Source organism: Sorghum bicolor, chromosome 4, assembly GCF_000003195.3.
Source record: "Sorghum bicolor cultivar BTx623 chromosome 4, Sorghum_bicolor_NCBIv3, whole genome shotgun sequence".
NCBI lineage: Eukaryota > Viridiplantae > Streptophyta > Magnoliopsida > Poales > Poaceae > Sorghum > Sorghum bicolor.
This window is the reverse complement of record NC_012873.2, coordinates 5,171,169-5,196,476: the sequence shown is the minus strand read 5'-3', so window position 1 is coordinate 5,196,476 and position 25,308 is coordinate 5,171,169. Positions and strand designations below refer to the sequence as shown.

At 41.2% G+C, this 25,308-nt stretch overlaps 3 protein-coding genes and 1 non-coding gene across 9 annotated transcripts; 1 reads left to right on the top strand and 3 right to left on the bottom strand.

The window, feature by feature from the left end:
* LOC110435096 (HD domain-containing protein 2 homolog) lies at positions 2,230–6,414 on the bottom strand. Its single transcript, XM_021460462.1, has 8 exons — positions 6,099–6,414; positions 5,888–6,012; positions 5,743–5,780; positions 5,179–5,289; positions 3,798–3,877; positions 3,540–3,576; positions 3,148–3,189; positions 2,230–2,749 (listed from the first exon to the last, which is right to left on the bottom strand). The coding sequence occupies exons 1-8, from the start codon at positions 6,345–6,347 to the stop codon at positions 2,682–2,684; spliced, it is 750 nt and encodes a 249-aa protein (XP_021316137.1). The 5' UTR covers positions 6,348–6,414; the 3' UTR covers positions 2,230–2,681.
* On the bottom strand, positions 7,889–12,989 carry LOC8077618 (serine/threonine-protein kinase BLUS1). Of its 5 annotated transcripts, none has more exons than XM_021458806.1 (16): positions 12,485–12,989; positions 11,645–11,902; positions 11,381–11,508; positions 11,229–11,270; positions 11,054–11,135; positions 10,911–10,979; positions 10,667–10,837; positions 10,537–10,599; positions 10,219–10,287; positions 10,012–10,134; positions 9,864–9,925; positions 9,491–9,588; positions 9,190–9,275; positions 8,595–8,656; positions 8,466–8,509; positions 7,889–8,389 (listed from the first exon to the last, which is right to left on the bottom strand). In XM_021458806.1, exons 1-16 carry the CDS (start codon positions 12,695–12,697, stop codon positions 8,352–8,354), a joined length of 1,608 nt encoding a protein of 535 aa, XP_021314481.1. In that variant the 5' UTR covers positions 12,698–12,989; the 3' UTR covers positions 7,889–8,351. The 5 variants fall into 5 exon arrangements, 2 of the variants coding, with proteins under 2 accessions (XP_021314481.1, XP_021314482.1); XM_021458807.1 differs by having other exon boundaries at positions 9,190–9,278; positions 9,518–9,588; XR_002452067.1 differs by lacking the exon at positions 7,889–8,389 and having other exon boundaries at positions 8,489–8,509; positions 8,595–8,660.
* Positions 18,268–23,815, bottom strand: LOC8077616. Of its 2 annotated transcripts, XM_002451609.2 has the most exons (4): positions 23,093–23,573; positions 22,663–22,964; positions 19,140–20,944; positions 18,268–18,639 (listed from the first exon to the last, which is right to left on the bottom strand). In XM_002451609.2, the coding sequence occupies exons 1-3, from the start codon at positions 23,187–23,189 to the stop codon at positions 19,148–19,150; spliced, it is 2,196 nt and encodes a 731-aa protein (XP_002451654.2). In that variant the 5' UTR covers positions 23,190–23,573; the 3' UTR covers positions 18,268–18,639; positions 19,140–19,147. The 2 variants fall into 2 exon arrangements, with proteins under 2 accessions (XP_002451654.2, XP_002451655.2); XM_002451610.2 differs by lacking the exons at positions 22,663–22,964; positions 23,093–23,573 and adding an exon at positions 23,580–23,815.
* TRNAE-CUC lies at positions 23,960–24,032 on the top strand. The gene has a single exon. It is a non-coding gene; the product is annotated as a tRNA-Glu (tRNA).

Sequence of the window (25,308 nt, the reverse complement as noted above, 5' to 3'; positions counted from 1 at the left end):
GTTCAAAGTCCAAACCATTCCATAGGAGTTGTACCACCAATTAGGTGTTGCTGAGCCAAGTATCTGAAAGGCTTGATGATCATGTGAGCAAGATCTGTATAAGATATCTAGTATATGAACCATATGTGGATGCTCAATACTTCATAAATATTTAGTAGAATGACATAATACTTCATAAATATTTAGTAGAATGACATATCTTGGAACATAATCGAAAATGTTGCTGAGCCAAGTATTAAGGCATCTTCTCTAACCAATCATACTAGGAGAATGCCCCGCGCGTTGCTGCGGGAATCACCGGTAAAATTATATTATCATAATATATGTTAGTGGATGATTTTTTGTATTCTAGCATGAACAACTAAATATATGTTAGAAAATAATGTGGTTTGCTAATGTGTGAATAACATAGATGCTGGATACATGATATGTGTTGTTTGATTTATTAGTGGATAATGATGTGAATACTTTTCATGGTGGTAATGTATTAGTGGGATGATTTAGTGGATGTTGATGTGGACGCTTTGCATGGCAAGAGAAATAGTTAGTGGGATGCTCTAGTGGATGATGATATAGATGCTTTGCATGTCAAGAGAATTAGCTAATGGAGTTTATCTATATAAGAGATATAGATATGCTAGAGTTGAGATTTTCATATGTGGGGTGTGGTGGTGACATGCCACATAAGCACTTGAGGTTGGTACGGATCCGATCAGTTTGGACTTACCTAAATATTTAGGACAAATTTAGGACCGTAGGTGAAATTCCCTCTTTTATGTAGACTAACAACAAAAGATTAACATTACTAACCATTATGAAAAATCTTTTCGTATCACATATTTTTTCCCTATTGCCAATCAAAGTGTCTAGTCTATTTGTCATGGCTTATATAAACTAACTTATGGGTCAATAAGCAGTGTTACCCATGACCTATAAGTCAACTTATATAAGACATATATAGGGCATACACATATCTTATTGTGGGTGTCGATGTATAGATGGATATTTATTTTTTCAATCTGAGGAAGTAATAACAAAGGTACTCGATCTCCTTTCTATAAACGATGAAACTCTGTATAGAAAATATTAAGAAAATAATTGCTATATAAAGTCTTACTTTCTAATTTTTATCACCATGCCAGTGTACTCAAATTATTGTGACTTGAACTTGAGAAAGAAGTATACAAAGTCTCACTTTCTAAGGTTTTCACATTAAACACACAAAATGAGGGAAAGCGAACTATAATTCTGTTTTCTTCTTGAGAACGGTTCAATTTCCTACAAGATTGGGAATGTGCCTTTCACCGTCCAGTTACATGAATCACGATAGAAACTGCACTGATAGCTACTCTCTTGTTTATAAGTCATTCTAATTTTTTTGAGAGTCAAAGTATCTTAAGTTTGACCAAAATTTTAGAGAGAATTATAAATATTTGTAACATTAAATAGGTATACTATGAAAATATAATTAATGATGAATCTAATAATACTTATTTGGCATCATAAAAATTATTATTTTATTATATAAGTTTGGTCAAACTTGAAATGCTTAAACTTTCCAAAAAAGTTAGAATAATTTATAATTTGAAATGGAGACTAATAAACAAGCGAACACAAATATCTTAGAAAATAAGTTGCAGTAAAAAAAAGTGATAATCTATATTGTTCAAGCAGACATCCCATTTCCCAAGCTGCTTTAGCTTGGTTCAATCATGTCAATTCACTGCAACAATCTCAGTGAATGAACATGCGTGAAGCCGTGAACCATAGCTCTCGCCGGGTATTTCGTCGTTTCAGGGCCGTTGGATTGGAAGTGGGTCGTTATCAGGTTTGCACTGTATATTTCCCCCGTTATCATTGAGCGCCAAACGTGCATCTCTCAGCCTGTCAGGTGTCGATTGGAAGTTGCAATCATAATTTGGATGCATTCTATTTCCCCTGTTATCAATGAGAGCCAAACGTGCATCTATCAGCCTTTCAGATGTCGATTGGGAGTTGCAGTCATAACTTGGATTTGGATACACGCAATTCAAGTGGTTTTGGCACTACACCAAAACTATCAGGGGCCAGCGCCTGCCTTTTGAACAAGCGACGAGGCACGCGAAGCAGGGTGCCGGACAGCGTGTTTCCAACATGCCAGTATACCTCATTGCAAGAAATGGTCACTTCCCGTAAGCTTCAGCATTGTATTGTACTATGTAAATATGAATGCACTTTCAGGTCATCATCAACAACCAAAATAGATTCAGGTTCATTATGCTTGAAAATAATAGCACAATTAAATGTAAAAATGGCCGAAACCATGAAACTGGATTAACAAGAGGAAACGGTAATGGTACAGTGATTCAAGAAGTAGGATTTTACATCACCACGAGATGGTGCTGATTCACGTTGGATCCAGCTAATTGCTCGTGACAGGAGCACCTACAGGCTACAACCAATATAACTCCTTACCCAAGTGGCTTATCTGGAGCCCTGGTACAGTGGTATCGCAAGCCCAATATGCCTCAGGATCAGAGCAGAACCAAGAAATGTGGTGAAGTTCATTTTTCCCAAGGTAAGCCTACGTCTCAGTGCCACCTTGAAGTATCGTCTAGTAAAAGCAAAGTTCAACAGAAATGCTGTGCCAGCAAGTTGTCTTCAAACCAACGTGCCAAAATGAGTGTCATTTGATATTTTGATCACTTAGTTTTTCTTCTCGATGCAATCTCCGCTGCCCATGCTTTTCCCATGTCTGTCTGAAATTTGCCTGCATGGGAATTAAGTGGGAGAAAATATGTTTTTTTTTGTTACAACCATTCTGATGCTAATAGCCTAATACTATGGAAAAATTAGTACGTTGTGAACTTGAAGAGATTGAGCACAAGCACATGATTGATAAAACAAAAACATAAAAAGACATAGGCATGCATCACTTAATGATAAAAGAATGTCTAGTTTCAACTAACAATAACCATTCAGGCACTAATATGTTCTGAATTTATGATGAATGTTTATATTATCTCAGAAAAACATATTTCAAGTGTAAGAATGAAAAAAAGATGAACGGACTTCTCAGCTTAGATTAATTGTTCAATTTTATGTGCTGGATGCTCATGAAAATTGAGAAGAACATAACGGAAAGAGAAAAAGATAAAGAAATCACACCTGCTGTTGATTGGAAGAATTCTTCAAGGTCTCGTTCTTGCTCTGAAAATTTTCAAACACATAGGCATAACCGCATAAGTGTGATACTGTTAACCCCATCTCATGATCAACAAGGAGTGTACCAGGTGTTAAGTGATAGGATATTGATTATATGTATTACTTCTCACACCCAGAAGGCTGTGGAGCAAATTGAATAATTATGTAAGCACAAATGATGCAAAGGAAAATATGTGCTATATTTGAAATGTAAGCTGATGATAACTATATACATTTATTTGGTTATTCAACAGGAATACTTGATGAATGCATTTTAATATTTGTGGTTTGTACTTTATAGCTACTGTGCATGGGAAAACAATAGTTCAAATATTCAAGCACCAGTATGAACTCACCCTTCTCATACTCCAGAGCTTGAAGTATCATCTCAATCTGAAAATATAACAGAGCAACAAAAGATTACAGCATGTAAAGGAAAAGGAAGAAGATGGAGCCACAGGTTAGGGTCATAAATCATAATGATTGTTTACAGTAGTTAAACACCCTGCCAGTTATATGGCATTGCCTGTTAAATGATCACAAGAACTACCATTTGATAGCTTCAGACAGACGTTTCCATCATGCCACCAACTGATTGAAATATGAAACTGTACCTTGTCAAAATCTTTGACAACCTTTGCTTCCAAAGACGCATTCTCCTCATACTCCATCCAAAGTTCACGAATTTCTTGTGCTGCAAAACAACAGCATGCAGATAAAGGCAAGTATTTAATATATATGACATGTTGAAGATCACATGGACTCTTTAGTCTGGCCTGTACAGAGAACATCCTTTATGCTGCATGAAGAACTGTTTCCAAAAGGCTGCTGAGATTTGACTTTTTTGAGTTCTAAAAGGTAAACGTCACATGTAAGCAAGGGATGCTGGCCCTCTCCAATAATTTTTAATAGTTACTGTTTTGAATAATGAGAACACAAGCAGAACACTTGATTTCTATGATGTGGAACTCTCAGGGAAAAAATGTTGGATGTTATGATAGCCATTTGAGTAAAAGAAGGATCCACAATGCTTCAAGGTAGAAAATCATTAGAGATGGAATAATATTATCACCATTTAGTACAATATCATGTTCCAAAAATCATAGGCATCAACATTTGTTGAACATAAACTCTTCAGTTTTGGCTTCTACAGAAGTATTCCTTATCTTTACAACCTCCATTTCAAAATGTAGGGCATAATAGGATTAAAAAAAGTCAATGAAACTAATCAAAATATTTGTATATTTAGTGCATAAAAGATACATTAATAGACTCACATTTCAGTATTTTACATGCCTTTTAGTGAAACAGGTTTTGTAGTAATTGATAATATATCCATATATCATAAGGGAAATTATTGGACCAAGCATATCTTTGAAAGAAATTCTCAAACCTAATACACCTTATAAAAAGAAAAGAAGAAGTGTAAAGAACAGTTCTCCGAAAAGAGTCTGAGAATGATTTTAAGTTGTCAAGAGTTTCCTTGACACTTAAGGGATCTGAATGCTCCCAGAATTGTTCAAGGGTTATCTAAACTATGTATAAAAAAATAAGAACACAAGCTGTCCACTGAATTTCTATAAAATAATTGCCAGGTACTGATCTGCTTCCCTGGTGGAAGTTAAAAGTGTCGTGTGGCAAAATGACCATCTAAGAAATAATAATAGCAGGTGGATATCTATTCAAGGGTAAAAGAAAAAATAGAGCTGGAATGATATTACATGCAACTACTATAATATTGTATTCAAAAAAATTCATTGACATCCACATATTATTCTTTTTTCTTTAGGAACTGTGGCACTATGCACACATACTGGAAGCACTAAGTCTAAACTATTGTGTAATCTAGAAAGTTGATGTCAGTTCGCAACAGCATCAAGTTCATTTCATATAACTACATATCGTGAAAAGACGATTTGTGGTAACAACCTAAGATGCCTAATTACCTACAGCATAAAGTGTTAATGTATTACAATTGCAAGTTTTGGCATTCACCTCTTGAACCTCCACCAAGCACCTCGCACATATGGTCCAATGCTTCTTTCTCCCTGCGGCTCTTCTCTTCCTTGGGTACACCATCAGAAGGGGTGATGTCACCAACAATTGCTGGAGCACCAAAAAGCAAAAGTTGAAATGAGTCAACTAAACCCGCATCTTCGTAGGCAATTAGTGCCAGTAACAGGCTAGCCTGCTTAGGAACAGCAGCAGGAGTATACGTATATATATGCAAGGCATAATCGTGTGTTCATTCTCACTGATTTTTTTTTTAAGCTGAGTCTGAGTGTCATATTATTGTCTGCTTCTGAAACAAAATGAAATATATGAAGATAGGAAAATCCAGACATTGTTTCACACTTTGACTAAACCTACAGCATAGGCCAAATAAGCAACTCATCATGGCAGGAGTACTTGAACGTACATCCTACTGGTTTCAACATTCAAGTGGTCTAGTTACCATCTACCAACATCTTTCATACATTCACAATTTCACATCCCTCGTCTCACACAAAGCCCGAAAATTCAGCGAAGCTATCTAGACGAAGTCTTTTGAGACCATACCTTCTGCAATGTCGTGCACAATGGCCATCTTGACACACCTGTAATTGAAGGGAGAAATAAACAAGTGAATAAAAACTGAACCATAAGAAGGTTACATACTGCCGAGCTAGAGACTGGACAATGGAGAGCAAACGGGCAGGGTCACCTGTCGCGGTCGACGCCGGGTAGATCGGCCGCGACGAGCGCCATGACGCCCATCCTGTACATGTGGTCGGCCACCGACTCGGGCCCCTGCACCCCGCGCTTCACCCAGCCCGCCCTTTTGGTCGTCTGCAATCACATCCACCGTCACACACATCTCCATCCAACTAAGCCGGCCCGCGGAAATGCGAAGCGACTAGACGGGGGGCGCTCACCTTGAGGCGGTAGCAGAGCGTGAGGAAGTCGATGGCGTTGGACGCCGAAGGCGCCGGGGCCCCGGCGTCGCCCGATGCGGCGGGCGCAGCGGGGGTCGGGGAGGACGAGGACGACATGGCGGCGGCGAGGCGGTGGGGGAGCGCGCGGCTGGCCGGGGCGAAGGGGAAAGGGTGCTGCGGGGGCTTGGCGGCGGCGAGGGTGGTGGCGCAGAGGGAGGAGAGGGAAAGGGCTCGGCTCCCACCACCCATCGGTTTTAGCTGAGGCCGGAGCAGGCGGAGGAGCGGTGGGCAGCGCAGCGCAGGGGCAGGGGCAGGGGCAGGGGCAGGGCAGGCTCCGCGGATGCCGGGGTGGTCGCGGAAGCGGCGCGTGCCCGCCCGCGACACCCCGTGGCCCAGCTTGCGCGGCGGATCACGTGGGGCTCCCCTATTTTTGGGCCCCGGCGCACGGGCAACGCGTGCCTTGCCGATTTCTCCTTTCGTTTTGGGCTGCCGCTCCCGTTCTGCAGCAGAGTCGTGCAGTGTTGCGGTTAGCCCATGGTTGGGCAGGAATGCGGCCCGGCCAGTAAGGTCCAAAGTAGAAATGTTGCCAGTCCAACAATTTATACTCCTTTTGGTTAAGCCTAGTCTGAATTTTATTTTAACCCAGCTTACCCCGTCGAGAACTTATAGTATGGGAACAAGGGAACAATAATCTAACGTATGTAGATTCCTGGATTATGACTGCTAAATAATTAAGAATGAAAATAGAACGGAAATATTTCGAACCGACCGTTTTCGTTTTCTATATTATGAAACTATTTTCTATATTATGATATCGTTTTTGAATTTTATCAAACATAAAAATTTATCCAATTTAGCTGGTTTCACAACCATTTTCAATCATTTTTTTTACTATTTAATTGCTAAAATATAGAAATATTCCGAACCGCTCGTGTTCGTTTTCTATATTGTAATTCCGTTTCCGACCGTTTTATCCTTATAAATAATAATAATAATCTAACGCATTTGGATTCCAAGATTATAAGTGGATAGTGGGTTCATTTACAAGCAAAATTTTTAGAATGCCCATGGCTTCTTCAACTTCTTTTTTCTTTCCGCTAAGGCAAAATCATATTTTCTCAAACAGAAAATTATATAGTCGTCCCAGCTTTTCCAAATAGATAGTAAAATCTATATATCTAGACATAGTGTATATCTAGATTCATAGTGAAAGCTATGTATATAAAAAAGACAGAACAACTTATAATTTGAAATGAAGGGAGTATTAGTCTTATCTATAACAAAAAAAACTTTCATTTTAACAAGACTATTCACAAGTTGTATTAGTATATAGCATGCATAAAAAGTTAGTTTTTATACTCTTCAGACATAATTTATGTAAATCCACTTTTAAAGCAATATAATAACTTAAAATATGTTTATTAAAACATAATGAAACATGTTTTAAACAAATTCACACAAGTTTGTTGTGCGTTGAAACTGTGCTGATAGATATGGGATTGTGTCAAATTGGTTTAATAACAAAAGTGTAAACGAAGTTTAGAACCAAAATAATGAAACGATGAATTATACAACATGTTTCATTATTTTAAGGATAAAACATACACCATCCAAGTTCAACAAAGTACAAACACAACTATATGACAATGGTATATAAAAAATACTAAGTTATCTTCATAGGCCAACAACCTACGTGTAACTTGTGCTACCGTACACCAATCCTGCTTTGAGATTTGTACATCCATATTATCAAGTACAAAAGCATCACATGCCATAACACTTGACCGTCATATAAAACAAATCTAATTTATAAATCCATCTAAGATACTCCCTCCATCCCAAAATAAGTGATGTTTTAGATTTGTCCTAGATAAAACAATTTTAAGGCTGGCCAAATTTATAGGAAAGAACATTAATATTTACGACACCGAATAGGTAGAATATGAAAATATATTTTATGATAAATCTGAAAACACTTATTTGGTATCATAAAACTTAGTACCTTTTTGTATAAACTTGGCCAAACTTTAAATGGTTTGACTTAAGATGAAACTAAAAGATCACTTATTTTGGAACGAGGGAGTAGAAAATATCTAACAAATATTTGAAAAATAATACATAATGCACAAATGATTTCTAGGAGATAGTCCACCAAATCAACTCAGTGAACTCTTTTGTGGTTAAAACATACTATAGTTGTTTTCTATCATTACAAGCATCACCTAGGTAACAAATGAAGTTAATACTTCACTACTATTGTTGTTGCGAACATCCTTCTGCTCCTTTTGACTCTGGTAAATAATATAACACAAATGAATTAGTGATGATTCAAAGTAGTGCTACTATAGAGCATTATAGTACATTTACCCTTTGCTTTTAGCCTCTCAACTTCATCTTGGGTAGCAAGAAGCCTATAATGATAAAAAGTTAGTTAGATGATTATTAAAATATCTTACTAGTCATAATAATAACTCAGTCGAAAAATCATAGACTTACATTTGCTCTAAACTACTGATACGTTCTAATAACTCCTTCTCTCTTGGTGTTGCTCCTTCAATCTACCTCAAAAAATATTTGAACCACAATTTTAATGTGAAATGCAAGTTTGAGACAGGTATGACATTTTTAACATACAACATCAAGATATTATCAAATGGTTTCCCAAAAGTTATAGCAAGATGGGATGCAATCATGCAAAAGCTTTGCAAATTCTAGAGTTATTGTTACTCCCATGCATACAAAAGTTGGGTCACACATAGCATGGCTGAACCATCGAATATATGGATGACAACATGTATGATTGTGAGACTAATAGCAAGTTCTTAATTTATGGGTACATATTACAGAATACTAAATTAACTAATTATAATATAAGATTAGTAATCGCTAACAAACTTTTCAATTTTGCATTGAAGATGTAAGCTAGTATGAAACACCACCAAGAAAATTAAGTTTTAAGACTATATTAGTTAATTAATTATCTTAAAGGTCTAATCATTAATAACCAAAAATATCATTATATAATAATGTAATAGTATAAAAAAGCAACATTTATGATAGGAAACACAATATTTAAGTTATAGAATTGCACCTTGCTATAATCATGTATCACCTTGAAACGACCCTTCTGAAAAGCTGTTTTCTCTAAATATTCATCAACATCTTTGCAAGTAGAAACTGCCCAATACACAACACCATATTCATCTTATTGTATATGGCAACTAAATTTATTCTTATATCTCTAATCAATACAATTGAATATATAAATAAAAAATACATATAAATTTCAATAAAAGCATATAGTACATGTTATGGTACATTAATAAAGTTGTTTGTATATATAACTATATGTGTGAAACTTTTACTTTGAGGGTAAAGAATTTAAAACGTGCCTGCTCTTGTCAGTTGCTTAGCAGGTGATATGGAATGAATTTCAAATGACTCACTGCGCACAAGGTCATTAGGACTTCCTTTATCAAGCTGTTTCACACTGATAGAGGCAATTTATGTTAGGCAAAAACATGTCTAACTATACCTTAGATGAAATAATTTACTCATGTGCAATTAAATCAAACATACACATATAAACAACCAACCCCTAAAGACATTTTTGATAAACAAGAATATGTTATTGCAAGAGTATATAGAAATAAACTTGTTTATATTCATGTAAACAAATCATATATGATATAGCCAAGTAAAAATTGTTGGTATAATTGATAGACAACTAACACAACATGCAGATATATCTAAATAAAAACCAACCTTTGAGATAAAGACATCGGACTTGTTGAATTTGATTTTCCTGAGCCATCATCACCAACATTCTGTGAATGCAGCTTCATTTGTTACTAAATGAATTATGTTGTCTAGTAATAATAAGTCACTATGAAACCACTTAAAATTATATTACCATTTTATCATCATTTATAGAGTGACTTTGTGCTCTAATATCTTTTAACTGGGTAGTTTCATCAACAATGTCAAGTTCAAATAGAAACCGTAAAAAGTCTTCCGCTTCATTCTCATCGGGGTACTGCAATTAAACAAAAGTTTAGTCACATGCAAATACAAAATATAGACATTATTTCAAAACTTTACTTAGTGATTATGCACGTACCAATGCCGCTTGTGCTTTTAAGTCTGCAATATCAAAATTCCATTCGCTCACACCTCTTCTATATTCTTCCTGTTTCATCAAAGTTTTATAGTGAGAATTGATATATAACATCTAATAGAACATTATTTGTACTTATAATATTGTCACATCATCCATGGATGGATCATAACTTTAATTAGTAAGCTTTCACTTAACACATCCCACTTCACTATGTACTCTATTTTAGTTAAAACATCAGTGTTGAATGACAAGTTATTAGAACTTTAAAGAAAACTAGAAGTATATTATATAAAAATAATAATAAGAATATGTATTTACCTGTGATGCTTTCTCTTTGCAATTATCAAGAGGTTTTTTATCTGCTTGCAACGCTTCATTTTCCTGTTTAAAATATATATAATCACAACAACCTACAAAATCATATCTATATAGAAAACATTACTTTTACCTTTATAAATTGCATCCGCTCAGCCAATGATGGCAATTTATTTAGCATACATTTCACAACATTATGGTCTGACTTTGCTCTTTTGAAAAATGGGTGCTTTAATAGCTTTTTTGCAGGTGGTCTCTTTGTTGGGTCTTTAATGAGACAAGTGGCAATCATACTCTTAAAAGACTACAAAACAAGGCAAGAAATGAATCAATAGTCACGAATAATTAATTTTCTAGAAAATATTTTAAAAGCATACATCTGTGAACTTCTTCTCCTTTGTGTTATGAAGTGATGGAGGGGCATGTTGCAACGTCATGAGAAAAACCTACATGGCATTTTATAAACCTCAGTTGAGCACATAATTATAATGGAATAATATAGACTAAATTAATGCAATACCTTTGCTGGAGGTTGGCTAGAAAATGGTGCATGGCCAATAGCAAGTTCAAGTGCAGTAATGCCAAATGACCAAATATCTGCCCTGCAATTGTATTAGGACAAAGTAAAAAAATCAACAACTATACTTAATTGTTACCATATATATGATGACAATAACAAAGGTAATAAGATATACTTGAAATCGTAATCCTTTTGCTCCATAACTTCAGGGGCCATCCTTTGAAGGAAAAGAAGAAGAAGAAGTGGAGAGCAATGTTAGGATGTAAGAAAAATATAAAATGCATTATATTGTAGTTGAATAATTTATAAATTGTGATATTTTGCTACCAACAAGGCGTCCCAACAAGGGTCTTCCTTTTGCCATGTCTATTGATTATCGAATCATAAAGGCTGGCGGTAACTCCAAAATCCGATAGTTTGACTCCTTTATCTTGATCAAGCAATATGTTTCCAGCCTATGTTCATGCACGATGAAACAAATTAAATGCTTTTTTATTGTAAAATTATACATACAAATCAAATCCCTTCTTATTTTAATCGGTTAACTAATGCATAGCCGTAGTGAGGCGCGCAATGGCAAAGGATCCATACCTTTACATCCCGGTGTATGTGACCATTCTCGTGAAGGTATTCTAAACCTTTCAGGGTTTCGCGCAGCACGAACGCGATGAAGTTCTCGTCGTCGAATCCTTTGGGATACGAAGACTTCATCAAGTGGTAGCATGAACCTCCAGCCATGTAGGGCATTACGATCCACAGGGCTTCACCTTCTGTGAAGGAGCAGTAGGCGCTAAGAAGGTTTGGATGATTAATCATAATCATGGTCTTCACTTCCTCTGAGGCATTGTTCTGCAAAACAAAACAAAGCGAGTGAGCCAAGCTATATATTTACACTTCTTGACTCTTGAGTAGTACCTAATATAACCGTTTTTTCTCTTCTTCTTTTTTTTCAAGTCAGTAAAATTCTTAATCTCTTATTCGGTGGATACTGATCTTCTTCGGTGGATACTGATGGTGAATCTAAACCTTTATTCAATTTACGCATGTCCCAAACCTGATGCATATATAGGCGGTATGCTTACATATATGCCACTACAAGAACTGGCGAGTTACTGAAGAGATGGTGTCTTCCAAAGCTTACATAATTAATTAGCATAGCACACAAATCAGTTAGTCACACGATAAAACAAATCCGGTAGCCACACCATAAAACAAATCAGTTATAGTCACATCATAAAAAAGTTTGCATGATTTAGTGAATACACTTTGGGTGCGCGGGTAATTTATCCAGTCAGTTTCATCATTTTTTCGCGAACGGGTTTAAACGGCCCGTGTTTCAGTCAGTTTCATCATCTCAATATATAATCCAGCGACTGATGATCGATGAGTGATGACTAGAGAAAACACAAGTGCCCGTAAGTAGGTACGTACCACGTCGGACTCGGTGCGGTGCGCCATGTTCATGATCTTGACGGCGACGACCTCGCCGCCCAGCGGCAGACAGCGCGCGCGGCGCACGACGGCGGTGGCGCCGTCGCCGACGGGCTCCAGCAGCTCGTAGTCTGCGGCGCGGATGGGGAACTCCCGCTTCCTTATAATTCCCCTCGGCGCCAAAACCCCGCTCTTCTTCCCCTTCGTCCACATATTGGCCCGGCCCTCTCGCTCCCCGTCAGTCAGCGGGAGGCCAGGGATCGAGGGGCGCCCCGGCCCGATCGATCCAATCAAGAACCGATCGGTCGGATCAATCGGCCGCGCGCGCGATTCCTCCTCGATCGGTGACGGGACGGGGGCGGCGGCGAGGGATCTAGAGGCCGCAGGGTTCGTGGTGGATCCGTCCACGGGGGGCTGCCGGCGCCGCGAGGCTTTAGGCGGAGCGGGATGGGGGATCGCGCGAGGACCGCGTGCTTTCTTTCTCGTGAGCGAAACGAGGAGGACGACGACGAGGAAGAAGCGGTGGCCGTTGCGGGGAGAGCGATATTTATATCGCGCATCGGCGCCCGCGGGCGCGCGGGGGCTTTCTGCTGGATTTCGGTTCGGTGGCCCGATCGATCCAGCAGATCGGCAACGATCGGGTCCTGGGTAAAGTGGTAAAACGACGGCTCGGCAGGAGTTAGTTTTCAAAATTTTTAGGTTTTAGCAACTGTATTATTTTCGTTTTTATTTGACAAACATTATTCAATTATATAGTAATTAGACTTAAAAAATTCATCTCACAAATTACAGATAAACTGTGCAATTAGTTTTTATTTTCGTCTATATTTAATGCTCCATGCATGCAACTAAATATTCGATGTGACGGAGAATCTTGAAATTTTTTGCGAACTAAACAAGGCCTGAATAAACAGGCATTGATCACCGAGGACAAAATGGACGAGGACGAATAGTATTATTTGAGCATCTCCAAGAGACTTTGTATGTTCTTTCTAAATGCTAGGAATAGCAATTTTGGTAAAAACTACCATCCAACAGCTTCTCTAAATGGTCATCTAAATATAGTCATTGTATATTCTAGATTTTTCGCTAGCCAAATATAGAAGACGAGAATGACTCTCTAGAGTGCACATGAGATTTAGCAAAGCTGTTGGAAAGTAAAAAAATATAGAAAACAATTTTTATGCAAATGGCTCTCCAAATGATGATTTAGAGATTGAGATTTAGAAAAGCTCTTGGAGATCCTCTTAATTATAACTTTTGAAATAAACCAACTAGCTCCGTGATCCGGCCGGGCGACTCGTGCCCGGCATTGATCAAAAGGGTATCGAGATCACGGCGGAGGAACCGGGAAGCAGTTGGAGTACAGTACTGATCTCTCTCTCTCTCTCTCGGAGACCTGTGAGGCGAGCGGAGCTGGACGTGATGCTGATGCACCTGGACTGGACTCCGTACAGTTCACCTGGACTCCAGAATCGATCGGACGATTGGCCAGGTCCGCTACGCGCAAGGTAAGAAATAATCGTATTATCTTAGTAACCAACAATTAAGTTATTAATCAAGCGCGGCACCACGCACGTCGATCATGGCCGTACACGGGAGAAATACTACTGCTACAGTACTATATACTAGCTAGTGAGTTGGACAGTTGGTAGGCCCTCTCATGCGTGGCATTGCGGAGATTGCATGCATCTGGCCATTTTGGGACATAAGTAGCTTCTCTTAGATTTCGCTACTATAGTACTTTCGTTTGTTTGTGGTAAATATTGTCCAATCATGAACTAACTAAAATCAAAAGATTCGTCTCGCGATTTATAGGTAAACTGTGTAATTAGTTTTTGTTTTTATTTATATTTAATGCTTTATGCATGTGCCGCAACATTCGATGTGATGGGAAATCTTGAAAATTTTTTGGTTTTTGGAGTGAACTAAACAAGGCCTTAGTTTCTCCGGTTCTTGTGCATATGATGCGACGCATTGAACAAAATATCATCAAGGAACTGAACGCAGCAAGTGCTCTGAATCGATCAGTACAGTCTAATTTGGTCACCAATTAATCACAGAGTGAGATCTCGAATCCCGGCGCGTGATGGATGATACGGTCGTCGGTTAGAAAGAAATGTGAGCCCTGCCGAGAACCATGTGTGATGCGCAACCGTAGGTTACTATATATACCCTGTAGCTGTATGCCTGTACTGTACTGTGCTGTACCAATGCCGCGAGAAAGATGCAAAAAGCATTTTACATCCGCCCGTGACCGTTTCCTGTCTCTTAAAACACTTGTATAGATTCCTCCCAACCTAAAGTCTTTTAGGCTGTAGATCTAGGAGAATTATACCAGTCGTCCATCCAACGCACGAACAAGAGAGAGAAAGCAAGGGAGAGAAAACTAGATAGAGAGAGAGATGAGGAGGCGTCCCAGCGGTGATCAAATAGATAGTCGAACAAGATTTTATTGGATGAAAAGAAGGTAGAGGATGGTGTTAGCAAAGAAACAATAGCCAATCTCGTACGTTGTCCCAAAAATTTTCTCTCACATTCTACTTAACTTTGCACCTTGGTAGCCGTGCGTCGGGTGGATCCCACGCCACGCCCTGCACGTGGAAGCGGATCCATGAACCCTTCATCTCCTAAACCGACTGGTTCACCGGCCTGCCGAGGTGGCCGGAAGGAAAGACGCCGAGATGACCTGCCCATGGGCACACGGACGGGAGGTGGCATTAGCTCGTTGTTTCCGCGAAGGTGGTCGGCGTACTGGTCCACGTCGTCTCCTCTCCACTGCTCGCCGCCGTTGAGGTCAAGCTGGTCAAACCCCAGTTGTGGGTTAGGGTAGCTGCTGGATCCCATACCGAAGATGAAGGGACTTGCATGGGAGGACCCCCCCAGAAGTCCTTGGTGACGCCGCCCGCCGCAGATATATGGTGTGGTGGCTGGGGTTGAAGCCCCCTGCTCATCGTCGAAGCCGCCACTAAGGTCAGCCCCCTGCTTATCGTCGAAGCCGCTGCTAAGGCCGGCCAAGGTTCAAGCGCTAGAGGAGAAGAAACAAGAGGAGAAGGTGAATCTAGTGTGGGAGAGCTCGGGTCTGTGGAGGGCACCATCGATCTACGACGACCGAGGGAAGTCACGGAGGAGGAGAGCGCAGCGGTGGAGGGAGTGCTGCGGGACTGCGCTGCGGGAGAGGGCAAATATGAGTCTCAGGTTAGGGTTTGGAGTGGCGTGTGGATAAGGAGCAAGCGGTGGACGCGGGCATGGAAGTCTGGGCTGTGGCCGTCGATTTTGGCCTGCAAAGCACAGGACCAAAAATTTTTGGGCCCGTTTAGTTCCAAATCGCGAAAAGGTTTTCTTAACAACATTGTCTCTAGAGTGGTTTTCTTAACAACATTGTCTATTTAAAACAAAACTGGTTCGCTAGCTACAGTGAGGATCCAACATAGCACCACCTCTTTCGGTTCGGGAGGAACGACGTAGGGGACCATGGCCACGTCGTAATGCGACGATCTGACCGCGGGATCAAACGCCATGCAGGAACTCGTATTCGAGGTGGTTCTGATGATCCGTCGCCACGCGTTCCGGCAAGGCGGTGGCGCACCTGCCCGGCCGTGGCCGGGTTGAGCACGCAGCGGTAGAACAGGAGAGGAGGCCGTTGCAGTGGTCCTGGAGGGGGTCGCCAGCGCCAGGGATGGCGTAGTCGTCGTCGGAGGCCACGCCGGGGCGGGCGAAGAGCATGAGCATCGCGCGCTTGAACTCCTGATAGTAGCAGATGACGAGGCCGGCCAGGGAGTGCGGGAGGAGGTCCGTCGCGCAGCATGCCGTCGCCGTCGATGAGCGAACGCCACGCGCTGCAGACGCAGCGGCACACGGCCAGGCTTTGTGGCGGCAGCCGGCGGAGGGCGTCTGTCAGTGTCAGCAACTCCATCTTTGCTATGCTGTCTCACACGACGTGGCTTATCTCTAATCTGATGACGTGCTCTTGCTTGATTCCAAGCAGGGCATACTCCCTCCATCTCAGGCCAATTTTAGCTAGCTAAACTTTTGTCACTTTAGTAGCTAAACACATTGACTAAAAGGAGCTAAAATAATTTAGTTACAGTCACCCAAGAGTAGCCAAAATAATTTTAGCTAGCTAAAATTTAGCAAGGGAACCAAACAGACCCTCAAATTATAAGTCGTTCCAAAAATATTGGAGGGTCAAAATATCTTAAATTTGAATAAATTCATAGTATATCTACTTGATTTCATAAATTTTTATATTTTTTTTTATAATTTTAATTAAACTTAGATACTTTAACTCTTCAAGATTTTCAGAATATCTTATAATTTAGGATGAAGAGAGCATTTAATGAAGCACGCGCAATCAGGATATAAAAAAAGGATTCTGATTCCGATTCTGGTCCAACCGGGACGAGTAGATGGAGGTGTATTCTCAAACATCACAATGCAATCTTTGATTGGGAATCCAGGTCTATGTGGCGCGCCAAGTCTAGGATTTTCTCATTGCCATGGAAAGCTTCACAAAAATACTAGGCACCGCACCTACCCTGCTGCTACCGTAGCATTTGGGTCTGCTCTGCTTTGCGTTTGCCTGATGATCAGAAGGAAACTTAAGAGCAAGGGAGAGGCTAAAAGCTTTGTCGTTGATCACAGTGATATCGTTGATCAAAGAATTATCTCCTACCATGACCTTGTTCATGCCACAGCAAATTTGAGCAGCTCCTACAAGATGATGCTTCTTGCTACAAGCTGAACGACTAACTTTGACCAATATTTGAGTTGGGTTTACTCTGCTCAAGCGACTCCCCTGAACAAAGGATGTCAATGAACAATGTGGTGACACTGAAGAGGATTAAAAAGGATTATGCCAATTCAACAATGCAAGGAGCTTCCCAGTGATGCATATCAGTATCCTTCTGTGCGCTCCTGCATTAGAAGAAATAACATCACCTATCTTCGGATGCTCTGTTTGCTAAACCTTCCTCATACGACTTTCTGAGCATACAAATGTATAATGTAGTTGTGAACTAGAGATTTCAGTGTTCATTTTGTATCCCGTACTCGGACATCACTAAAACGACAATAAGGTCATCTTCGAAACTGCAGAGTTCAAAGAGGGGTTCCATTTAGGTCCTACAAGTCAATGAAGAAACAAGAAATCATTTATGTAGAACTTGAAAGGCACACGCTTCACCAGCTCTCTGTAAGGAGAATGACCATGCATTATCTACACACATTACAAATTTTCTTAGATGATAATTTAACATATCCAGTGGTTTCGAAGGTAAAGAAAGGAGATAAGCAATGACTCATGAGTACCACACAAGTATCTATTTTGGAGAAATGTTGACTCCTAAAAGTTGCTTAGCTCAAGGGCCCTTCTGTGCTCTGGAACACCTCCTGCCAACAAATTGGTAAACCTTGATAACCTCAATAAGAACTTCAGCAACACAATGAAAAGTGCCATGCTCCATGGTGCTTTTGTACAACCCTTAACTGTGTTTACTGATGGCCATGTAGTAAGTATAACAAAAGTCACAACAGGATGGACTGTTAATATAACAATTATCGCAGGCATTAAAAAGTTGAGAATCAACCTTTCTAGGAAGGCAACAACAACACCAGGCAACAGATATGAAAACAAAATTTCAGAATTGACATTTTGTTCTCGCGCAACTAAAAGTCTGTTTTGTGCCAACCTGCTATCTGTAGAACAAATTTCAGAATCCAAAGTATGCAGCAACTAAAAGGTTGTTTTGTGCCATGAAATTTCATAGAACAAAGATATCATATTACTTTTGGATCTCACACACAACTGCTAATATATCATATACTTTTGGTTCTTTGCGCACAAATTTTTCTACTGTGAAAAAATTAGAAAACAAATTTCAGCATTGCAGGCTCAAAGATAAATTCATAATCACACATTTGAACCTGCATGGAGCAACACAAGTTCAAAACCATATATCATTGACTCCATCTGACTGAAAAATGATAAGGATAAAACCAGGGTGAATCCTCCCTGCTGACACTAATTTGTCCTGTCACCACAACACTAACACAATCCACCTCTCAATTCACAGCCCTTGAAGATGTTAAAGTTCCAGCGCTGGAGCAAGGCCACCAGCACAATCAGCTTCCCAGCCTCCAGCGGTCCAGCCATTCTGCAACATTCAGTTTTAGAGACACAAAATCAAAGGGTTGCGAGCAATCCAGGAAGGGGAGACAGGGATCAATCTCAGTTGTTATTTGTAGATAGATAGAGATATGAAAATGGATAAATCATTTTGGTTCAGTATCTAATACTCTGTTGTTATTTCCCCCTTCCATCAAGATCGAAGACATGTTGCTGTTCAGACTTTTCTGAGATGGAAACGGACGTTCAGTTTTATCACGTGCTCTGATCATAAGCCAAACCAACTCTACTTAATGCTACTTGCTACTGCACCAATATCATGTTCAGTAGTATTAAGTATTAAGTAGTGTTTAGTAGTCGCATTCAGTAGTTACTCATCTCAATATAACATCAGCATGACTGCACATGCATGCATCAAACAGAAATACAGCAAAAACAGAAAAGGCAAAGAGGCGAACTATGACAATGTACTGGTTCAGTTTTTCATGTTGCTAGGTTCAATGTAACCATATATAGTCATAGGAGTACCTCAAGATTCAAGTAGTAGTACTAGTCAACATGCAACGTTCAAGTTGTTTACGATCACACACACCGACTGCCACTTCTCTTCTCAGTCCACCAGAACCCTTGTTTGCCATGTTGCCAACCTCGCCATCCTTGTCCACTACTGCATCTGCAGTGATGCACGCTTGCTCCTTCTCTTTTTCCTCTGCAAGACTGGCTTTGCTCCAATGCGCACTGGTGTAGAGGTGCAGAATCATGCTGTCTTTGTCGCATACAACACCACACACCTCGCACAAGAGACTGCCATTCTCCTGCCGCATCACAGTGAACACCTTGCCCTCCACCTGGATCTTAATTGGCTTGCCAGGGGCAAGCGCTGCGTGCTCTCCTTCAGCTTCCTTAGTAATCTCGCAATCCTTAGCTGGTTCAACAATGCATGTAGCAAGTTGGGCTTCTGCTGGTAGATCTACTGCCATTGAAGTCAATGCCATTGCAACAGTGTTTTCCGTTTGTGGAGTTGCTAACAGTGGGGCTGATTCTTCTTCTTCGTCGGCAGTAGTATTTGCCTGTGGCACCACCGACGGCACCAATCCTGCCTCCACATTGGCTTTCGTGGTCTTTGAGATGCTGTCTTGCACCTCGTCAGCCCCAGTGGCAAGGACAGACAAGTCGCTGTTTCCTCGTGCAGCGAGTGCCATCTTGCGCTTGTGCTTTTTGCCAGCCAGGTGAGACTTCATGATAGTCTCAGATGGTAACTTTATGTTGCAGCTCAGGCAGACGAGGAAGCCATCCACCTGGGAGAGAGGGTGCATCACACTGTCTACTTCCATGGTCAGCGAGTTAGAAACAGAGACATTATTGGGCTGAGCGCCAGCAAAAGTTGCACTACTTTTCATCATTTCCTTTCCAGCAGTCTTAGCACTGTCCCCAGTGGCGGCGTCTTCCTTTGCTGGTGTCACAGTCGTTTCTTGCAGCTCACTGTCATCACCAAGCTTTGGTTGCAAGGACTTCTCCAATGGGGCTTCCACCTTTGCTGCCAAGTCAGAGATGACAAATGTCTGTGTGTCTACTGGCTGCACTTTGACCGCTTCCTTTCCACCTGTGGACAAGACAAAGGCATCAGAGCTGGTGTTCACCTTATTCTTGTGCTTCTTCCCTGACAAGTGTTGACGCATGACATGCATCGATGGAACCTTCACATCACACAGCTCGCAGAGCAAAAATCCTTCCAAGCGTCGCACGGTGTGTGGCAGCGGCACACTGAAATCCTCTAGAGCCAGCTTTTTAGGATCAGCGCTGCCAATAGCTGAAGTGGCAGCACTAACTGTACCCTTTGCCTCATTCGATGGCTTGATGGAGGGTTGACGCTTCTTCTGGCAATTAGAGATGTGCTTGCTACCCTGTAGGTGGCACATCATGGTAACACGGTCTGCTGTCGGCACATTGCACAACTCACATAGGAGGTACCCGTCCATCTGTGCCACTTCGTTCAGCTCTCCTGCGTTCGTCGCCATCATGAACTTCTTCGGTTTGTAATCTCCCAATGTCTCCATTGCCATTGCCTCTTCCTCCCCTGCCTCGAGCCCTCTCTCCTGCTCTGTCTCTGGCACTAGCTTTGGCAACTCCGGAAGTGCCACCACCTTCCTCTTGTGCGCCTTCCCATTGAGGTGGTCTTGCATGGCCTTCTTGCTGTTTGCAGTGATGCAACACACCATGCAGGTTGTACTCTTCTGCTTCTTGCTGCCTGGAACCAACAATGCTCCGGTGCCACGATCAGGGCTCTTCCGCTTGGTCAGCGCGGTTGCTAGTGCGTTTGATTTTGGGTGGGCCTGCACAACCAACATGAGAGTTTCATCTAGATGAGCAAACAAAAATAGCTGCAACTTCAAATAATAATGACAGGAATATCATGATTGTATGTTAAGAACACACATGAAAACTGAACTCTTAAAAAATGTTCAAAACACCGGTACATCATTAAATTTGGCTCCTTTTTTTACCATAATGAAGTACAACTTAGCTTTTTCGGGCAAAAACAACAAAATTGCATGAATATTGTGACATTGAGCAACTCGTCAAGTTTTTTCTGTACTCCTACAAGATCTGTAAAAGTTAACATGGTATACATGCCGTGGGCATCCTTATCACAAAGCTATTCCTGTTTAGTTTTTTTTTTAATTGTGATATTGCAGATGATAATTTTGTTAGACATTTCAAGGTTTTGCAACTTTACATCCATCAGCGTCAAAACTACTAAAATCTGCAGCATGTATTGCAAAGTCTACAATCTGACAACAAAGTTTTGAATTGGTTATCCAAAATTTGTGTTCAGACCATGGTGGCAGTTTACAAATATTAGGGAAGAAAGAAAGCACAATTTAAATATCAGAAAGAATTCCTTCACGTGGACTCCTTTCCAGCGCAAGGTGTTTGACTAGAAAGAAATTCTTAGGTATCAACAATGAGAGCACAAACTTCGTATATGATACTCTATTTTCTTCAGTTTCTGATCATTGCATATATAATAAAAAAGGTGAAAATCAATAGCAGTATAGTGCAACACCGCACCCCAGCGCTCAAAACTGTGCTTATGAGCAAAATGATTCTCAGCTACTTGTTCAGCATTGATCATTTTATTTTTACCATACCAAAATGCGGACAATGAACTGGCATCAATAATGCATAATGATTTTCACCTACACAAATTTTCTTTTATGTAGATTACATGAATTACTTGAATCTTATCTTGCATTTATGCTAACGCAGTTTGCCCACAATGCATGCACATTTATCTGAACTTTTGAAGATGAACAAAGTAAAAAAAAGTAGGTCTTGTCTATCCATGGCTCCATGACATACTCTAGCAATCAGAAACAAAAAAATTATGGCATACTGTTGCAAGCGGTTTATAAGCATCACTAATCACTAACCAATAAACTACAGTACTACACTAAATAGGTCTATCCATGGCTCCATGACATACTCTAGCAAACAGAAACAAACATTATATGGCATACTATTGCAAGCGGTTATAAGCATCACTAACCTAAACCACACCAAATAGAACAACAAAATTCTATAAACTTAACCAGAACGGCATACTTTTGACAAACAACTAACCATGATTATTATTTATAACTATTTACGCTCAACACTTCTATAGAATAATTCATCATTCAAAAGTTACTTTAAGAAACAGCCAATTTCATATGTTATATAGAAGCTTCACTTATGGTTTATGCTTTAAACATCCAAATGGCATAGTCTAAGTGGATTTTAATATTTTAGGCATAAATACATGCTTCAATTGGAAAACATGCATATTTTAAGCACTTATCAAATCAACAAAAGACTAAATGATGCATCGAGTTGAAAATCCCTCAGGGTGAAAAAAATTATCTTAAATCAGTAACAACGGCAGAGATTTAATCTGATATAGATTTCGTTCGATCGGAAAGACTCAATGATGTGACACAGAAAACGTGAGGCATGAGCTAGGGAGAAACGGAAAGCGTGATCAAACACAAAAGGCCAAAAGACAGCAGACCTCAAGCGCAACAACAGGCTGCAATGACTTGGCGGCGGCGGTAATCATGCCGGTTGACAACGCCGGCGGAGCATCGGATCCCGTCGCCGATCGCCCGAGCACGGGCCATGACCGCTGCAGCATCTCCTCCCTTAACTCACTGCGCACCTCCAGCTCTAGCTCCCAGTTCTCCACTTCCTCCCTGAGGATCCGCTCCCTGATCCTCGCCTTCTCCGCTTGCCGCCGCCGCAGCTCATCACCGTCAACCGCCGCGGCGGCCGAATTCCCCACACGCTCTACCGGACCGTCGCCTCGATGGCTGTCTGGTGAAATCGCACGTACGGCATATTTATGAATGCAAAAGCAGTAAGCAGGTGACACAGGGAGATCGATCAATCCTTCACATTAACCGTGAAGCGATCGGGATTAGGGGGTCTATAGGGGATCTCACCTGCCGATCCGGAGCCAGGAGTACTTGGCGCCGCTGGCGGCGGCGGCAGTGGCGATCGGCTTCGGGGCTCGTCGATGGCGCGGTACTGGAACTCCATATCGGTTTCGTGAGACAGAGCGGCGCGGAGTCTTTTGGGTTTTGGATTTGGAGAGGTATATAAATATTTTTTTTAAAAAAAAAAAGACACGGATCCTAGAACGTGGAAAGGGTGGGTTTTGGTAAGCTCTCAGTTTTTTTTCGGTAACAACCCACAAAGCCCGCAGTTGGGATCGGAAACGACGACTCCTACGTCTATTCTAAATCTGTAAAATACCCAGCACGACCCTCGCTGTGCGCAAAATTACTAGCGCAAATCGTGGTGTTGTAATGGATTGAATCCGTCCTCTTCCCATCCCATCAAATCAAATACAGTACTATATACCCGCACAAAATCCACAAATATGTATCTGTAACCCCAGATTGGAAGGTAAGGGCGGCGGAGGCCTACCATCAGCCGCACAGACTCGGCGCGGGTCCTCCTCACTCATATAGGATCTGCCCAATGCCCCGCCCGCCTCGCCTCGCAAAGGGCACCGCCGAGTGCCGCTCGACGGAGCCGCGTGCACAGCCACAGCCGCGCGCACGCGTGCCCCGGCGAGGGGAACCCAGCGGCGCCACCGTCTTCCTCGCTCTGCGCCGCCGTGGGTGGAGAGAGAGGGAAATGGAGCTAGGGTTTGGGGGCTGCAGTTGTGCCGCCGCAGTTCTGATGTTCGAGCTTCGACGGAGCGATCGCTGCCGTCTGAACGCCCATCAACGGTGCAGAGCTGTCGGCAGCGGCTCGGGCCGAGCAGCCTACGTCAAGGATCTCAGAAACCGTTGTTGTCAGCTTCCGTTGTAGTCTAGCTGGTTAGGATACTCGGCTCTCACCCGAGAGACCCGGGTTCGAGTCCCGGCAACGGAATGTTTTTCTTTTTTTTGTCATTCATTTTGCGTTTGCGCACTTATTTTGGCGAGAAAATGGGAAACGTGCAGTTTGGCTTGGCCAGAAAAGGCATCATCAGGTCTATTGTGCCCACTGCCCAGTAAGGCCTTGTTTAGTTCGCAAAAATTTCAAGATTCTCCGTCACATCGAATCTTTGGTCGTATGCATGGAGCATTAAATAAAAACTAACTGCACAGTTTATCTGTAATTTGTGAGATGAATCTTTTGAGTCTAGTTACTCTGTGATTGAACAATGTTTGTCAAATAAAAACGAAACGCTACAGTAGCCAAAAAGAACAAATTTTGCGAACTAAACAAGGCCTAAGTATAGAAGCAGACCAGACCAGACCAGCAGTTAAGTAGAGGATGATGAGCCGGCATATTGGTGGAAAAGTGTTCTTTCAAATTTGTTTCAGATCTAAAGTGGTTTGATTAAGCACAACGTTAGGATAGACATATCATTAGGACATGCGGTATATTTTCATTCTTACAAAAAGAAAGCTCTTGATAAATTTTACATGAATATAATCATCATCGCCCAAGCATTTTACTCGTTATTGGGCAACTAATGTGTCTTCGTTCAAGCTTTTTTTGGGTCAATGGAGGGGAGAGCCCAAAACCGTAAGGTTCTATTTTGATGTAGATATATTCAGATGGAGGAATTGCATTGGGAGGTAGAATATACCGAATCTGAGTCCAAAAAAATGGTTGCATTGCAATGCTACTATTTAGATGTGTTTATTTTTTTTTTCCACGAACGTGTCTTTGTAACATGTGTCACATTGAATAGAAATAGAAATACGGTTAGTTACATCAAGCCTAGATAATCCAGTTTGGAATGAGTGTGTTTGGTTGCTAGTCTCTTGGAGTCTGGCTAGTAAATTAAAGCCAAGTTGCACTTAGCCTAGGTGTACCAAGCCACTGGCTTTGTTTGGTTCACAGTGTATAGCTACCTTGGTTGAGGTGTGATTTTGTTTGGTTGGGTGTATAAACTCTTTGTTGTAATAATGTAGCCAAGATCAGATTATTTGGTTTGTTGGACTAGGCTAGTTGAAGTCATCCATTTATTTGTTTTGGTGGACTTTCCACTCGTGTCCCTTCAGCTTCCCTCCCTTGCTCATAAAAACGCAGACCACCTCCTCGGTCGCTCACCCCAGCCACTCACCCCCTCCCAATCCCTTTCGTCTCTCTCTGGCTACCTCCTCGCCTTCTCCGTCCCTTCACGATCCCGTTCGCGAGGACTCGGCAGAGATGA

Bases quoted from the DNA above. Each gene is read 5' to 3' on its own strand.
- LOC110435096 (XM_021460462.1), bottom strand. From the start codon at position 6,347: ATGGGTGGTGGGAGCCGAGCCCTTTCCCTCTCCTCCCTCTGCGCCACC. The intron at 3,878-5,178 runs GTGAATGCCAAA...GTTGTTTTGCAG, and splicing joins GCTTGGTGGAGGTTCAAGAG to CACAAGAAATTCGTGAACTT. The intron at 3,577-3,797 runs GTACAGTTTCAT...TTATATTTTCAG, and splicing joins TTGTCAAAGATTTTGACAAG to ATTGAGATGATACTTCAAGC.
- LOC8077616 (XM_002451609.2), bottom strand. From the start codon at position 23,189: ATGGAGTTCCAGTACCGCGCCATCGACGAGCCCCGAAGCCGATCGCCA. The intron at 22,965-23,092 runs GTGAGATCCCCT...CGATTTCACCAG, and splicing joins TCCTGGCTCCGGATCGGCAG to ACAGCCATCGAGGCGACGGT. The intron at 20,945-22,662 runs GTCTGCTGTCTT...TTGGTTGTGCAG, and splicing joins AGCCTGTTGTTGCGCTTGAG to GCCCACCCAAAATCAAACGC.
- LOC8077618 (XM_021458806.1), bottom strand. From the start codon at position 12,697: ATGTGGACGAAGGGGAAGAAGAGCGGGGTTTTGGCGCCGAGGGGAATT. The intron at 11,136-11,228 runs GTATATCTTATT...ATACAATTGCAG, and splicing joins CAAAAGGATTACGATTTCAA to GGCAGATATTTGGTCATTTG. The intron at 9,276-9,490 runs GCACGTTTTAAA...TGTATTGGGCAG, and splicing joins TAAGCAACTGACAAGAGCAG to TTTCTACTTGCAAAGATGTT.